Raw genomic sequence first — 17,356 nt, 5'->3', positions numbered from 1 at the left:
ACAAATTGTCTTGAATGAAGACATGTCTATTAATTGACAAAGTGTCTATAATTGGCAGAAATCTTATAGTGCTATGGGGGGGGGGGGGGGGCAGAATCAGCCATTCAGTATTCAGCATCCATTTTGTGTTGCTTTAAGTGTCCCGAGATGAAATTCAATCCAGCCCTCTAGAAGTAGGAAGTTATCACTGAAATTGAAATTAAAGCCAAGTAATCCTATTCCAGGTCTCTTGATAAAAGAAGAGAGTGTATGCATGGTACTAATACAAGATGGCTTCTTTCGTCTCACCATTCTATCATAAATAACCCTCACTCACAATTCTAACCCGTGGTTTAGCTTGGTCTTCTAAAATTAGTTCAGTGTATCTCAAGTATTTCACATTCTCATCTCATCACTCATGGGTGTTCAAAGGAAAAGAAAATTATGTATTATAACCACATCTTCAAGCTTAGTCTATACCCATCAGTTCATACTAAGACATTAAGGCCGGTAGAAGCAGCCAATCTGGTCTTTCTGTTGCTTTTTTTTAACCAAGTGTCCTCTTTCAAATCCATCGCATACCTATTATTTCAGTGGCATTTTAGCATCAAGAGAGGGAGCTGTTCAAAAGCTAACCTCACGCCACATAAAGTGAATTTTTCTTCATAGGCATCAAGGAATACATGAAAGTTTTTCTTCCAGAAAAAAGTCATTAATCATGATCACAATACCCTTGGAAAACCATGTTGTAAATGGCAGGATTATAAAGATTAATTCGATTTCAAAACATCTTTATTCAAATAATTCACTTGGTTTAGATTGATTTAATCCTGAAATTGATGTCAATTAGAGAAGAGTGAGGGTAGGGAAGGTTGTTACATTCCTCACAGAAATCACATTATGGATAAAAATTCAGATTAAGTGGGGATTCATTGAAAACAAACAATATGTATATATATATATATATATATATATATATATAACAATATATATATATATATAAATATATATATATATATATATATATATATATATTGTATATATATATATATATATATATATATATATATATATATATAACATAGTTCAATTTCTATCCTAGCTCCCTCACCACACTGGATGATTTTGAATCAATTTATTCAGTCTCTAGAGTTTGTTACTTGAAGTGACCTTTTAAATGCTGATGTCCAAAAGAGTAAAGATACAAGTAGAGGATGAAAGATCTGATGGAAGTGGGATCTTTCAATCAAACCATTAGAATATGGTGCTCCGTGACCGAAGCAGATGTTGCCATAGAAACACTCCATGGACCATTATCCCTACAAGGATGACAACAAAGAGAAAAAAAGGCGTGTGTATGACTTCTTACCTCGCTCTGGTGGGAGTCTGTAAATAGTTCTGTGTTAGTTTGTGACAACTGAGTCAACATCCCATTGTTACTGCTTCCTATTGATGAGAGGGCTCAGTACTACCATTCAAGTTTGGTAGAGGGTCTCAGAGATGAATGGGGCAGAGAAAGGCGTGGACTTTAATGAATAAGACTAAGGACAGATTCATCCTCATCTATCCTTTGAACCTCTATGAACAGTCTGTAATATTTGATTGAAGGGGTGTGTAATCTCACTACCACAAGCTCTTTTAGTTTAAGTGACTTTCACGCCAAGCCTGCATAGAGTTGCACAGGATTTCATGCAAGCTGCACTGAGCTTGCCCTACCCTACACTGTGCCTACACTGGCCTACATAACAATAATTATGCCAAGTGATGCCAATGGGTACACAAGATGGCTGCAAAAAAAGAAGAAGAATTAAACATGTTTATTTTTATTTTATTTCTCTCTTCTTTTTTTTTACATACTTTCAGTGTAGAGCACAGGGCACAAAAACATGAAGTTTATTTACAAATGTACTTCACACTACACCGCTGTACACCATGTCTACACAATAGTACGCTACCCCACACCAGTCCGATAAAGAATCCTCAGAGGCTGGATCCAAGGATTTACCCCAAAACTTCTCATTCTTGTAATCATTTGCTTTCTTCATTTTTTCCCCCAAGTATGTGAATTATTTCAGCAACTCTACGCAGGCCTGGTGTGAAATCCCCTTTAGATAAGAACTTTATCTGCTGGCTTATAACATGATACATTTCCTATTCAGCATTCATTCTAGTCATGTCAGTATGAAACTGGTTTTGATCCACTTGGACATGAGCTAGCTTCATGCTTTGATCTAGAAAAGTGCACTTTGTCCTAATCTCTCATGAGCTATGCAAGCACTTTCTTTATAATACATTTATGCTATGGGAACTCATGGAATCTGTGACTGTGTGTGAAACATTGATTGACAAATTTTCTCTTTGTTTGCCATTGTTTATGTTGTTGTTATCTGTTAATGCTGTTTTTGCACTCTTTTATGCATGTTGCATTTTGTATGTAATACCCGTAAATCTGCTTGTTGGTTTGATGAGTGTGCCTTACTTGCTATGCATCATGGATTAATCTAAACTAACCTTCATTTCATGTATGCAAGTTTGAAATATTTCCTTCCATACAGGTCTAGCATATTCATATATGCACATATCTATTCATGTAGAAAGTAGGACATACTAGTAGATTGATCAAGCATTCAAATTTTAACCATATATTGGTACATACATTGTAGGGACACAGGATATTGGTGGTATTCTTATAATGTGGTGAAGGATACCCTTCAACTATCCTTTCCTCCATTTTTCTCTCTTAACATGGAATGTTTGCATTCACAAAGGGTTAAAAAGAATCTCAATTTTCATTTAGTGGAAGCAAGAGTACGGACAGAGAAAAAATGTACTTAAAGTTGCACTAATTGGCTAGTAGTATGATAGTTTTTCCACCTGCAGAGTTTTGTGTTGTGGAAACAGAGTATTTCAATGATTTGCAGTTGTTTTACACCTTCACACAGCACTCCATACAAGAAAATCTCAATGTTTCCATCTCAAAGAGTAGACATGTATTTCTTACTGTCTTTTGTTGCAAAAGATTATAACTTCTTTATACTGTTGCTCTTGCTGAGGTCAATTTCTGAATCATGGTAGATTACTGTATACCAACATTATTGTTCCTTTTACGTCATGACAGGGGACAGGGGATATACAAATAATTCTTAGCATGACACATATTAGATTTTCCTTCAAGTCTCTTAGTATGGGTGTCAAAACAAGGAGGAAACAGAATATCATATTTGCTATACAATAAAGCAAAATGCCCTTTATACTTTCTTTTTTTATAAATTCTTTGGGTGAATTGTGTATCCTACACTTTTTCATCATGCATATTTGTTGTGTCTTGCACCTTATGCATTGTTTTTCAGAGCTAAAAAAAAAATTAACATATAATTAACTCTCATGCTGGTTGCAAAATCTAACCCATTTATCTGCCATATTAATCAGTTTGCATAACTTATCAAGAATGAACTCTGCATATGTATTTATTACAGCATGACATATTACTGCATAGCCATCCATATCAGTTACTACTTATAAGAGAGATCTACTGGAAACACACTATTTTTTTTTCTTCACTAATCTGTGCCATTGCTTATTTTGAATCTTATATCTATGAATTGCTGTAAGATGCAATTGGCAAGGATTTTGATTCCATGGCTTAGTATATTCTTTGAATATCATGGCAACACAGACACTTTTTGTTTTTCCTTTATACATTCCAATATGACAGGACTTTTGCACCACAAGCAGTAGTGGTTAACACACAGCTCAGTACAAAAAGGTAGACTAATTACTTTGACCACCTCCTATGACATTGGAGGGATTAAATCTTTGCTGAAGGTGATGCATTCTTGGCAGTAGGAATCATTAATGACATACCTGTTGCATCCTCTAAATGATATTTGCATTTGTCTTCTTTTTTTGTAACCAGGGACGTTTTCACTGGATGGGTAGCGATGAACAATGTAAGCTCAGGAATGGTCCCTCCTTCGGTCAAATAGGCTGCCCGGATCCCCTGCGTTCCTCGTATGGCTGGTACCATGGACAGCACCCCCCTGGAAGACAAATGGACATGCCCTACGCTCACATGTAAATGTATTTATGAGCTGGAACGAAGCATGTGGTGAATAGGGGTGGAGAGCACAGGAGGCACCATCAAATGTTATATACATATTTATATATATATATTTTGACGGGGAATTTTTAAATGAACTGAACAGAAGGATATCATCAGTCAGAACAACTCGTGAATTTTCATTTGTATGATGCTAGAACATGTAAGCTGTGATCTTGTCTATCAAAATGAAACAGTATTGTAGAAATGAAAGATTTTTGTTTGGAAACTCACTTCACTAGCTATACTAGGCTCAGTCAGGTCAGTGAAGTCTCAAAAAACATGACGATAGAGTTCAGTGTCATGGAGTTCCATGTCAGACTTCAGGATTTTTTCTTTCATCAAAGAGATGATCCAAAAGAGTTTCATGCTATCCTCTGAAAATCATTTGAGTTTATATGTTCAATGCAAATTTGCAGAGAGTATTTTCAGACTTTCTTTCAGAATAAGGTATCATACAAAGTAGTATTCAGAGAAAATTGAAGAACTGCAAGTTATTGTCAAAAGTGTAGTTTACCCTAAAAAGAGACTTTGAGGCAGGGAACCATTCTGATAGATGTGGTCACAGTCTATTGTTGATGTTTTTAGGTTTTTTTGAACCTGTAATACATTCCAGTAGTGTGCCAGTTTAATGGCATTAGATGTAATGTGTGCATCAACGCTGCAGTTTCTCCTCCGTTTCTTCATTGGAAGAAAAAAGAGCATATTACACATCTTAGAGTTATGTCTCTTTTCTTATAGAATACTAAGATGTCATGTACTTGTGTAGGTAGGTAAAGAAGTTTCAGATTGAATGTATAATCACCTCTGTAGATAACATCATTTGAATGATTGGAGAAATATCGAATGTAAAGTTTGCCATAGAATGTGCCATATTTCTCCCTTCCTGTCTTCAAGAATGTGACATATAATCAGATATATACAGTATCCAGTCAGATATGGTAAGGAGTCAGCTTCAAATTTTTGGTCATCAAAAGCTGCTATTTCATATTTGAGTGTAACGCCCTCAACTGTACAGCCAGTACAACTATCAGGAATTAATCAACCTAAGAGATAAGAGATGCCCTTAACCCCTTGAGGGATGGAGGGAGAGAGAGGTAGAAGTGAAGATGGGTGTGACAGATAGAAGTAGACTTGCTAGAAAAGACATTGAGGCAGTGTAGCCTACCTTCTTTGGAACATGAGTGTGTCTATGCTTTACTGCAAGAAAGTTTTTATCAAACAAGGACTAAATGAGATGACTGGTAATTTCATGTGGGTTGCTTAAATGCTACAAAATGAACAACTGGAAGTAGTGTAGAGCTCTTTGTGCGCAGAGTTTATCCACCTTGCTTTTTAACCCGTCGAGGACGAGTCCCAAGTATACTCGGGCAGGTGTCTATTTGAAATGAGTGTTGTAGCAAAATCAGTCCGTCCTCAATGGGTTAACAAATGAAATGCATCATGAGAATAACTATTGTCTTTTCATCTTTTTTTTTCACTCTGAAGCCCTAGTAGACTCAAGTTAGCATGTACCAATTTCTTTCATTTATTTAACCAGCCAAAAAAAAAAAAAAAAAAAAAAAAATGATTATATTACATCAAGGGGTTTCTATACTCGTAGGCAGCACAGTTTGTCTGATTGGTCATACTTCATTAAGGGAGGGTTCTGAGACAAGCGTGAAGTTTATGGTGGAAAGTACTAAGCAAACAAGGGACCTTTGAAGTATGCTGAAATTATGATATTTCCTCTCTTTTATTTTTTGTCTCATTTTGTCCTGTCCTCGATGATGAAATGTGTTCAAATCAACCAAGGAAAACAATATCCTCTGTGTCTAAAAAATGTTTGAAGTCAAAATGTGTTCATTCCCTAAGGTAATATTTGTGTTGAATTGTGATGGTTGGGCAGATTGAGAGTTGAATTGGTCTTGTATTATTGTAGCTTTAAAGCCACGGACCTAGCCTTGTATTCATTCTCTCAGCCAGGTTTTTGTGTTACAATGATCCAAACCAACAGGATGTGAGTTTTATGTTGATAGTCTGCAGGACTGAAGGTTATGAGTTGTTTCCCAGGCCAGAGAGTGAGCCTCTGGGTTACTTCAACTAGCACAGGCAGGGGCATACTTTGTCCTACAGGAGAAAGTGTTAACAAATAGGCCTTGTATGTGTATAATAGGTACTTACTGATTTGACCCAAAATACCTGGAAGAATTGATCAAAGATGCCAATTCCGATGTGAAGTCCAAAGTTTCTATGGATGTCAGATAGCTGCATGATCATGAATTCAAGCAAATGTCATCTTTGATGGCATGTATGTATGGTATCGTCATATATAGCAAGTGTGTCAGTATATTACCAAATGTAAATAGCAGATGATTATTGTTTGCTTGGAATCAGGTTATGCATAGAGTAGTGTCTATAGATCAGTTTTGTTCAAATTTCATGATTACTCCAAATTGGACATTTCAGTACAGTTGTCTTCTTCGAAGATAGAATGGATCAAAGATCCACCATTTTCTTGTCCTCTCATTTGATCAGAATATGTGACAATCAGCAGGTTCATTAAATGCAGTCATTTTTGTCTTAAGTACAATATGCCATTTTTTTTTTGGCCATACAAACTCTACAGCAAGCATTCATAGTCTCAAATTAGTAAGTTTGTCGGGGTCAACCATGCATGCACTGCCATTTCATTTAACTGCAGTGATTTCATAAACAATTACAAGTAGGTGATAATCCAAGTGCACAGTTTACTTTTTCATTCTCTCTCAATAGAATTTTCTATTCTTTTTCTGCTATCAGGAAGTTTTGGGTCTTCCACATCCAAGGTGATTGTCTGTCGTTGAAGATTCAGTATTTATTTCTCGTGGATATAAAGGAATTGTCACCATATAACTTGAGCATTATTCAACAGCCCTGAGCAGTAAAATGTTTTTATCGATTCCATTTATCGGCAATCTGGCTGTCAGTGTTTGATGGATGCTGCCTATTTGAAATGTTTCCTGAAGGTTCTCCAGTCATGTTTTTCCATGCCAGTGCCTGAGCCCTGCCGTGTGGTCTCCACCCCTATGTGTCTGTATATAAATGAGGAAACAACAAAAATAATGACTGTAATTTTATTTGTGTTTGTAAGATGTGCAAAATTATTAAGCTTCACTCTTTAATGTCTCGTAGCGGATGTGTTATTCCTCTTTCTATTTTTCTTGCAACTATTATTTATGATGGATTTGATAAATAAAAGAGCGAGGACCAGAGGGACAGAGTTCTGTTTACTTGAGCTCTGTTCTGATTGGTCAGTTTTCTCGCTGATGTACAGGAGGACGTGAAGAGTTATATGTATTTTGTATGAAACTCAATGCCTAATTAAGTATCAGAGAACGCTTGCAGAGGATGGTTTTTAATAATTGATTGATTCACACACACACACACATAACACACATAAACACACACAGACACACAAATGTTGGAATTTAATAGAAGTGCACTTGTCTATGACTAGCAGGATTAATAAAGTGGAAAGTTGGATTGTACCTCAAAGGCTGCTGTTATTCAGTTCTTTTTGCCTGTGATTTCTGGAAATATATTTGTTAGTGCCAGAGTAGTATGGGAGGAAGAAATTATGATGAGAAAGCTGTGATGAATAGTGATGATATAGGCTGGTATATAATTATACAAGATTGTTATCAGTGGTGATGATGATGATGATGGTGATGATGACTATGATGCTGATGATGATGAATGGTAATTGATGTGATGCTGCTGCTGATGATGATGATGAGGAGGAGGAGGATGGTGGTCTAGTGATGCTGATGACGACGATGATGATGGTGATGATGATAATGATAAAAGTGATGCTGCTGCTGTTGCTGCTGATGATGATATTGCATATTTAGTTCATATTGAGGCTTCAAATTTGTGTAACAAAAACTATGCTATATGACACTGGTTAATGAAGGTGAATTCTACATAATACAGCATGTATGGAGGCTAGACTTCTTTTCAAAAATTAAAAACTAAATTGCTTTCAATGTAGATATGAATGAAATAGTTCTTGTGGGGGAAGTGTCATATGCCAGCAAGATAATCAGAATGGAGTTTGAGCACAAAGAGTCAGAATGGAGTTTAAGCACAAAAAGTCAATGGAGTTTGAGCACAAAAAGTCAGAGTGGAGTTTAAGCACAAAGAGTCAGAATGGAGTTTGAGCACAAAAAGTCAAAATGGAGTTTCAGCACAAAAAGTCAAAATGGAGTTTGAGCACAAAAAGTCAGAATGGAGTTTCAGCACAAAGAGTCAGAATGGAGTTTGAGCACAAAGATTCAGAATGGAGTTTAAGCACAAAGAGTCAGAATGGAGTTTCAGCACAACAAATCAGAATGGAGTTTTAGCACAAAAAGTCAGAATGGAGTTTGAGCACAAAGAGTCAGAATGGAGTTTGAGCACAAAAAAGTCAGAATGGAGTTTGAGCACAAAGAGTCAGAATGGAGTTTGAGCACAAAAAGTCAGAATGGAGTTTAAGCACAAAGAGTCAGAATGGAGTTTGAGCACAAAAAGTCAAAATGGAGTTTGAGCACAAAAAGTCAAAATGGAGTTTGAGCACAAAAAGTCAGAATGGAGTTTCAGCACAAAGAGTCAGAATGGAGTTTGAGCACAAAGATTCAGAATGGAGTTTAAGCACAAAGAGTCAGAATGGAGTTTCAGCACAACAAATCAGAATGGAGTTTTAGCACAAAAAGTCAGAATGGAGTTTGAGCACAAAGAGTCAGAATGGAGTTTGAGCACAAAAAAAGTCAGAATGGAGTTTGAGCACAAAGAGTCAGAATGGAGTTTGAGCACAAAAAAGTCAGAATGGAGTTTGAGCAGAGTCAGAATGGAGTTTAAGCACAAAAAGTCAGAATGGTGTTTGAGCACAAAAAGTCAGAATGAAAACCTCATAAGTGAGATCAGCTTATTTAGACACAAAACATAAGGCACAGCAACTTTTCTTTTATGTATGATACAGAATGCTTTTAATCTTTGACACGTATCATTATCAAATATATTGATGGACGTGAAATCAGACAACACTGTAATTCTTGCAAATTGCCCTACAATGACATAAATATGCCCCAAATTTATCAATTTACGCTGATGAAGGCAGTTTGTCAATCAGTTGCAATAAAAACAACTCGCCACAAAAATTCATTAATTTGAATAGTATCATTCAGTTGTGATTGTTACAGTGTTTTCAAATTTGTATTCTCTCCGAAGACTACCATTATTCTCTTTCTGCATTCTCCATGTACATACAGAGTAGATTTCAATATTTCTGATACACTTTTTTTTAGCAAAGAAAAGTTAAGTGACGTTTTTGTTATATCATCCACCGTTTGACCCATATGCCATTAAATATTAACAGTAGGCCTACAATGATAGTATTTCTTATTTATATCTTTAAAACATGGCGCAACGAATACCCGTACCTCTTAAGTTCATACATGTGTTTTTACATCTTTGTAACAATATCTGATGTCATTTTTTTCAATAAACTGAATGGATTTTTGTAGTTCTATGAGAGTTAAACATAATCAGTTTTACCTTAGAATTGTGTTCAGACGTGCAAAGTGTCAGGAAATGTGTGAGATGATCAAATGATAGATGATAAAAAGCAGCACCTAAACATTCGCCAGAAACAGGCTTTGTCAAAATCTTGATTCACAAATCACAAATAATGACTTTTGCGACTTTTGAAAAGTTACCCGCACCTTCACTCTAATGTGTGCTCATTCATACATGACTCAATGGGCAATGTTCGTTATTCTAAAGATTCGTTAATCCGAAAATGAAATAAGGTTCGTTATTCCGAAGATTCGATATTCCAGAACTCACCAATTTCCTACACCTATATAGACATTCGTTGATTTAAAATATGAAGAAGTGTTTATAAATCGAAACATTTTGGCATTGTTTGAAAGGTTCATTATTCTGATCTGAAGGTTCGTAAATCTGAGAATGAAATAAGGTTTGTTTTCTGAAGGTTTGTTTGTCTGAAAATGAAATAAGGTTTGTTTTTCCGAAGGTTTTTGTAGATCGGAAAATGAAAAGAAGGTGCTTACTAACGAACCCTCAGAATTACTAACCTTTTTTTTTTTCATTTTCGGATCAACGAGCCTGTAACCGACTCAACAAATTATTCTCATTTTCACACAGAAGTTAGTTGATAAGTGCAGGACCCCCCCCCCCCCCCCTTCCAAATAATTTGCTCATCAAGAACTTTTTTTTTTTTTTTTTTGAAAATTACGCCATTTCGATTGGGGGTACTTTTTTGTTGTTTTGTAAAAATGATATGTCTACAACAACTGCAACTAAACTGCAACACACACACAAACACACTCACATCACACACATGCATTCTCGTAAGATGCTTCAACCGGAAATTTACATGCCATTATTTGTGAAAATTAATCGTGTTTTTTTTTTTGTGTGTGGATAAATTGATTAACTGAAATTGAAAACCATAAAAAGAATACTTTAATTCAATTCAGCAAGTAAGAAATCATTCTTCATCAAGTGTATAGGTGCATATACAACAATAGGCCTACGTGTATTTTTTTCTTCAAATTTTCCCATTTGAATAGTGTAAAAACCATTTCCCTACTCACAGATCCTAAATAATATGCTTAACAGCAGGCGCATTATACGTGTATAGGCCCTATACCCCCAAGGTATACCCCGAGAGCCGAGAGTTCTTTTTCATTAATCCGAAAAATGAAATACGCTTCTTGTTCCGAAGGTGCGGTACAAAATGAAGGGTTCGTATATCCATAGGTTCGTTGATACGCACCGTCTCTTCGTATTCACATTAACTAACCTTATTTAATTTTCGGACTAACGAACCTTCGGATTAATGAAGTCTATTACATTTTGGATAAACGAACCTTTAGAATAACGAACCTTCGGAATAACGCCACAAATGTTCAGATTAACGAACCTTTTTTCCCCATTTTCGGATTAACAAACATCTAGGTGTAGGGAATTTGCGTGTTTCGGAATTACAAACCTTTGGAATAACGAACCTGATTTCATTTTCGGATTAACAAACCTTTGGAATAATGAACAGCACTCGAAATGACACACGATCATGAAAATCAATTATGTATAAAGTAATGGAATTAAAAAGTGAAGGTTAACATGTTTTACACCAAAACAAATAGTGCAATCATTTTACGATTATATTGAAGAAGAAAAAGTAAATGGAATAGTACAACTAGGAAATGAAATTAATTTGTAAGTTACCACATTCTCCATCCGTCCTTATCTGCACTATGATATCGTTGCCACCTTCTTTTCTCCCCCTCTCCAAATAATTTACACATGGCAGGCGCCACGTTTTTCAAAAGTGGGGGGCACTTCAGACTTTTGGTGCCACTTCCGGGTTTCATCAGCTAACCAGCAAAAAATTATAACAAAAAAGGGTCTTCAGCCCAAAAACCAAGCCTTACAGCGCTCACAATTCAAGGTTTCTATCTTCACCGTATTTCTTTCTAGTGCCACTACAGTATTTGCCACTTAAGCACTTCCGGGGTAAAAAAAAAAAAGAAAAGAAAAAAAAAGTGCATGGGGGCCAAGGTGGTGACACCTTATATGTATTCCTTTGCATGGTGCCAAAAAAGGTGGGGCCCTCCCCCCCCCCCCCCTTCAGCCAGCCCTGTTACATTGTGATAATTTTATGTTTTGATTATTGGCTATCATATACCAATCTTATTTTCTATAGTTTCTGAGTTGTCAGTTTATTGTTTTCATGTAGGCCTACCTTTCATTTTCTTTCGCAAAATAATTCCCTAAAACAGCATTTTAAAGTGCTTAAAAAAAACAAGGTAAAAGAAAGAAGAGAAAAGGGAATAAAGTGGAAGCATACTTATATGTGATAGCTGGATAGAGTCGTCTGTGATTATCCAAAGAAAATGTTGGGCCGCAGAATCAAAGATCAAGTGGGAAAAAAAAAAGGATAGTCGGCCACTGAGACACGGATTCAGCTTTTAACTTTTTGTGCGATACTTGGAACCCACTTTATGAAATGTTGAAAAGATCATAAAATATTAACAGGAATTATAAGTTTGTTTAATGAAAATCGGTTTTGAAATGAATGAGATAACTGCATTCCTCCGGGACGTGTACCAGAGGGTGATTATATAAAGGCCTAAAGTTTATCAGACTTTTATCTTTGGATTCAGTATAGCGTCTTGCTGCCGCCGCGCGCCGCCGCGTCACACTACTTGTAGGCGCAGTACAGGCCAGGTTTGATTCATGCATGGAGGTTTATATCTTTAAGTGATCATTAATTTAATAATCGTATTGGTCAATTATATCCTCAGAATATTTCTTGTATTTCCTGTATTTCGTCAATGCGGTGATACAAGCGTATATCATAATTGTAGCTGTCGCTGTTTATATGCCTCCGCCACGAAATGCCTCAAGATTAGGCATTGATGTACACATACGTCCGTCCGTCAGTACCGGTAACCTTGTACTAGTAACTGTTTTCTTTGGTGAGCGTTTTATTGATATTTAACCGGGATACATGTCATACTAATACAAAGTGAATCTAAAGCTTTTCCGTGTCATTTGAATGATGTATGCTTTGAAACACCCTGAGTAGGCTAACGACGATCTTTCAAAAAGGAAGAGTTCCATGTCCCCCACGCACGTGCGCCCGTCCCGAAAACGTACTTCTGCAATTTTATTCAAATCATTGTCAGCATTAATACCATCAGGATTTGCATGGTCTTGCTACTGTTTTGAGTTAGGCCTATGCATCAGCCTCATGCATTTGCCCGCTGTTCATTCACATTCACCGTTGTTAGACGGGCTTTCCAAACTAAAAAAGTAAAAAGATAAATAATAAATAATAAAATAAATAAAAGATTTAAAAAAACGATGGTCCTCGCCTTTCCAGTGATGGTTTCTAAGCCGGGCAATGCCAATAGTAGCGTTCTGTGCGCGTGCCACCTTTTCTTTCGTGGAAAAATGAGCAGAGAAAATGGTATGGATTCCATCGGGATGCATAACTCAAAACGGTAGCAAGACCAAGCAAAATCTAAATAGTAATGCTGACAATGATTTGAAATTACCAAAGTACGTGTTCGGGGCGGGCGCAAGTCCACCTTTTCTTTCGAAGAATATTACAATTAGCGTAATTCGAAGTTAGGTGTTAGGTATGCACCTACAATTTGTTGTTTTTTTTCAGCTGTGACACGTCGTCTGCTGCTGTTAGATTGGTCCATTTTATACGTTTGATAAAACATTCGCCGAATTTTACCGAATTCATCCGACGTGCTTGTATTACTGCATACATCGTATGACCATTCTCTTTGCTCTTGTTGCATTCCTCGCTGTCGAATGAGCAAAATTCTTGCTTTTTGACCTTTCCAAGATGCTAGCATCATGCATCAGCACAGCGAAATTGCCAAATTGTAATTTTCTTTGACTGGTACTGGAGTAATACAACTGGCGTGTCATACTCGCGCGCACGTGTATGTTATGTGTTCTGTAGAAATGCTATTGAGCTGAGTTAATAACTGGATGGAAGTACGCCGGAACGCGGCCGGAAAAGCAATTTGAAGGTTGGCAAAATAATAAGGATTACGCAATATCGTCTAAATAACTATTAAAGAAAATCAACAAAAGACCCTAATATTCTCTGGGCAGTCTGTCTTACTTTCATATATTTATTTTCTTTACATCAAACACACTCCAAGTAAAAAAAAGGTAATAAAAAGTTCAAATAAATGTCTCTCTCACTCGGGTCTGACGTAATATCGTAAGGAGAGAGATAAATTCGAGCACCTCCCACAGCTTTCGCTTCATAGGTGCACCCTAATCACTATATAGATCTTGTAGAGGAAGGTCTCTTCTATCATTTCCATTATATTTCATGAGAATGAAAGTGTCTTTACTATACGGCCGGAACGACTTTTTAAAGGCATGCACCCATATGGTCTTTCGCCTTGGTATTGCACAGGGTCTATATTGTGCCATGGGGTGGGGTAAATTTGAGCACCTCCCATATCTTTGTATTTATAGGTGCACCCTATTCACTATACAGATCTTGTAGAAGAAGGTCTCTTCTATCATATCCATTACATTTCATGAAAATAAAAGTGTCTTTGCTATACGGCCGGAACGACTTTTTAAAGTCAGGTACCCACAGAACATAATTGTGTTTCGCATTTGTATATATACTGCATTGTGTCTATACATGGTACCATACGGGTGGGGTAACTTTGAGCACCTCCCACAGCTTTGTCTTTGTAGGTGCAACCTATTCACTAGAAGGATCTTGTTGAGGAAGGTCTCCTCTATAATTTCCATTATATTTCATGAAAATGAAAATGTCTTTGCTATAGGGCAGGAACGACTTTTTAAAGAGATGTTATCCATATTGTCTTTTGCCTTGGTATATATATTGCATTGTGTATAATTGTGCCATGGGGGTGGGGTAACTTTGAGCACCTCCCACAGCTTTGTCTTCATAGTTGCACCCTATTCACTATACAGATCTTGCAGAAGAAGGTCCCCGCTATTATTTCATGAAAATAAAAGTGTCTTTGCTATACAGCCGGAACGAGTTTTTAAAGTCATATTGTCTTTCGCATTTGGTATTGCACTGTGTCTATATTGTGCCATGGGGTGGGGTAAATTTGACCAACTCCCATATCTTTGTCTTTATAGGTGCACCCTATTTACTATATAGATCTTGTAAATTAAGGTCTCTTCTATCCTTTCCATTATATTTCATGAAAATAAAAGTGTCTTTGCTATGCGGCCGGAACGGCTTTTTAAAGGCATGTACCTATATTGTCTTTCGCCTTTGTATATATTGCATTGTGTCTACATTGTGCCATGGGGGTGGTGAAACTTTGAGCACCTCCCACAGCTTTGTCTTCATAGGTGCACCCTATTTACTAGAAAGATCTTGTAGAGGAATGTCTCTTCTATCCTTTCCATTATATTTCATGAAAATAAAAGTGTCTTTGCTATGCGGCCGGAACAGCTTTTTAAAGGCCTGTACCCATATTGTCTTTCGCCTTGGTATATTATACTGCATTGTGTCTATACACGGTACCATAGGGGTGGGGTAACTTTGACCACCTCCCACAGCTTTGTCTTCATAGGTGCACCCTGTTCACTATATAGATCTTGTAGAGGAAGGTCTCTTCTATCATTTCCATTATATTTCATGAAAATGAAAATGTCTTTGCGATACGGCCAGAACGACTTTTTAAAGACATGTTATCCATATTGTCTTTTGCCTTGGTATATATATTGCATTGTGTATATATTGTGCCATGGGGGTGGGGTAACTTTGAGCACCTCCCATATCTTTCTCTTTATAGGTGCACCCTATTCACTATACAGATCTTGTAGAGGAAGGTCTCTTCTATCATTTTCATTATATTTCATGAAAATAAAAGTGTCTTTGCTATACGGCCGGAACGACTTTTTAAAGGCATGTTGCCCATATTGTCTTTCACCTTGGTATATATATTGCAATGTGCCTGTATTGTGCCATGGGGGTGGGGTAACTTTGAGCACCTCCCACAGCTTTATCTTCATAGGTGCACCATATTCACTATATAGATCTTGTAGAGGAATGTCTCTCTTCCATTTCCATTATATTTCTTGAAAATAAAAGTGTCTTTGCTATACGGCCGGAACGACTTTTTAAATGTGTGTACCCATATTGTCTTTCGCCTTGGTATATTATACTGCATTATAGGGGTGGGGTAAATCTGAGCACCTCCCATAGCTTTGTCTTCTTAGGTGCACCCTATTCACTAGAAAGATCTTGTAGAAGAATGTCTCTTCTATCCTTTCCATTATATTTCATGAAAATAAAAGTGTCTTTGCTATACGGCCGGAACGGCTTTTTAAAGGCCTGTACCTATATTGTCTTTCGCCTTGATATAAGTATATTGCATTGTGTCTATATTGTGCCATGGGGGCGGTGAAATCTTGAGCACCTCCCACACCTTTTTCTTCATAGCTGCACCCTATTCACTATATAGATCTTGCAGAGGAATGTCTCTTCTATCCTTTCCATTATATTTCATGAAAATAGAAGTGTCTTTGCTATACGGCCGGAACGACTTTTTAAAGGCATGTACCCAGTCTTTCGCCTTGGTATAATGTACTGCACTGTGTCTATACATGGCGCCATAATGGTGGGGAACATTTGAGCATCTCCCACAGCTTTGTCTTCTTAGGTGCACCCTATTCACTATATAGATCTTGTAGAGGAATGTCTCTTCTATCCTTGCCATTATATTTCATAAAAATAAAAGTGTCTTTACTATACGGCCGGAACGACTTTTTAAAGGCCTGTACCCATATTGTCTTTTGCCTTTTATATACTGCATTGTGTCTATACATGGCACGATAATAATGGAACTTTCAGCACCTTCCACAGCTTTGTCTTCATAGGTGCACCCTATTCACTATATAGATCTTCTAGATCTCTCTATTTCTCTTCTTTCATTTACATTTCTTTGTATGAAAAATAAAAGTGTCTTTTCTACACGGCCAGAACGGCTTTTTAAATGCCTGTACCCATACTGTCTTTCGCCTTGGTATATATTGCATTGTGTCTATATTGTGCCATGGGGGTGGTGAAAATTTGAGCACCTCCCACAGCTTTGTCTTCATAGGTGCACCCTATTTACTAGAAAGATCTTGTAGAGGAATGTCTCTTCTATCCTTTCCGTTATATTTCAAGAAAATAAAAGTGTCTTTGCTATACGGCCGGAACGACTTTTTAAAGGCATGTACCCAGACATCATGTATATCGCATAAGAATACTGCCCTCTATGTTGTCATAGGGGTGTCGTAACTTTGGCCACCTCCCCCAGCCTTTTCTTTGTAGGTGCACCCTATTTACTATATAGATCTTGTAAATTAAGGTCTCTTCTATCCTTTCCATTATATTTCATGGAAATAAAAGTGTCTTTGCTATACGGCCGGAACGACTTTTTAAAGGCATGTACCCAGTCTTTCGCCTTGGTATAGTGTCCTGCACTGTGTCTATACATGGCGCCATAATGGTGGGGAACCTTCGAGCATCTCCCACAGCTTTGTCTTCATAGGTGCACCCTATTCACTATATAGATCTTGCAGAGGAATGTCTCTTCTATCCTAGCCATTATATTTCATGAAAATAAAAGTGTCTTTGCTATACGGCCGGAACGACTTTTTAAAGCCCTGTACCTATATTGTCTTTCGCCTTGATATATATTGCATTGTGTCTATATTGTGCCATGGGGGTGG

General features: G+C 37.0%; 2 protein-coding genes across 4 annotated transcripts in view; both read left to right on the top strand.

The window, feature by feature from the left end:
* Window positions 1–3,994, top strand: part of LOC139742052 (TOX high mobility group box family member 4-like) — a 193,553-nt gene extending 189,559 nt beyond the window's left edge. For all 3 annotated transcript variants that reach the window (XM_071652612.1, XM_071652613.1, XM_071652611.1), the window contains one exon: window positions 3,896–3,994. In XM_071652612.1, coding sequence (XP_071508713.1) covers window positions 3,896–3,965 — 70 coding nt within the window. In that variant the 3' untranslated portion in view covers window positions 3,966–3,994. The remainder of the gene's footprint in view (window positions 1–3,895) is intronic.
* The window catches only part of LOC139742036 (cytochrome c oxidase assembly factor 1 homolog), a 425,467-nt gene that overhangs the window by 332,022 nt on the left and 76,089 nt on the right, over window positions 1–17,356 (top strand). The gene's annotated exons all lie outside the window — the stretch shown is intronic.

The sequence above is a fragment of the Diadema antillarum genome, unplaced genomic scaffold, assembly GCF_040938485.1.
Source record: "Diadema antillarum isolate AM-2024a unplaced genomic scaffold, OU_Dant_1.0 seq00000975_RagTag, whole genome shotgun sequence".
Taxonomy (NCBI): domain Eukaryota; kingdom Metazoa; phylum Echinodermata; class Echinoidea; order Diadematoida; family Diadematidae; genus Diadema; species Diadema antillarum.
This window is presented reverse-complemented; position numbering and strand designations above follow the sequence as displayed.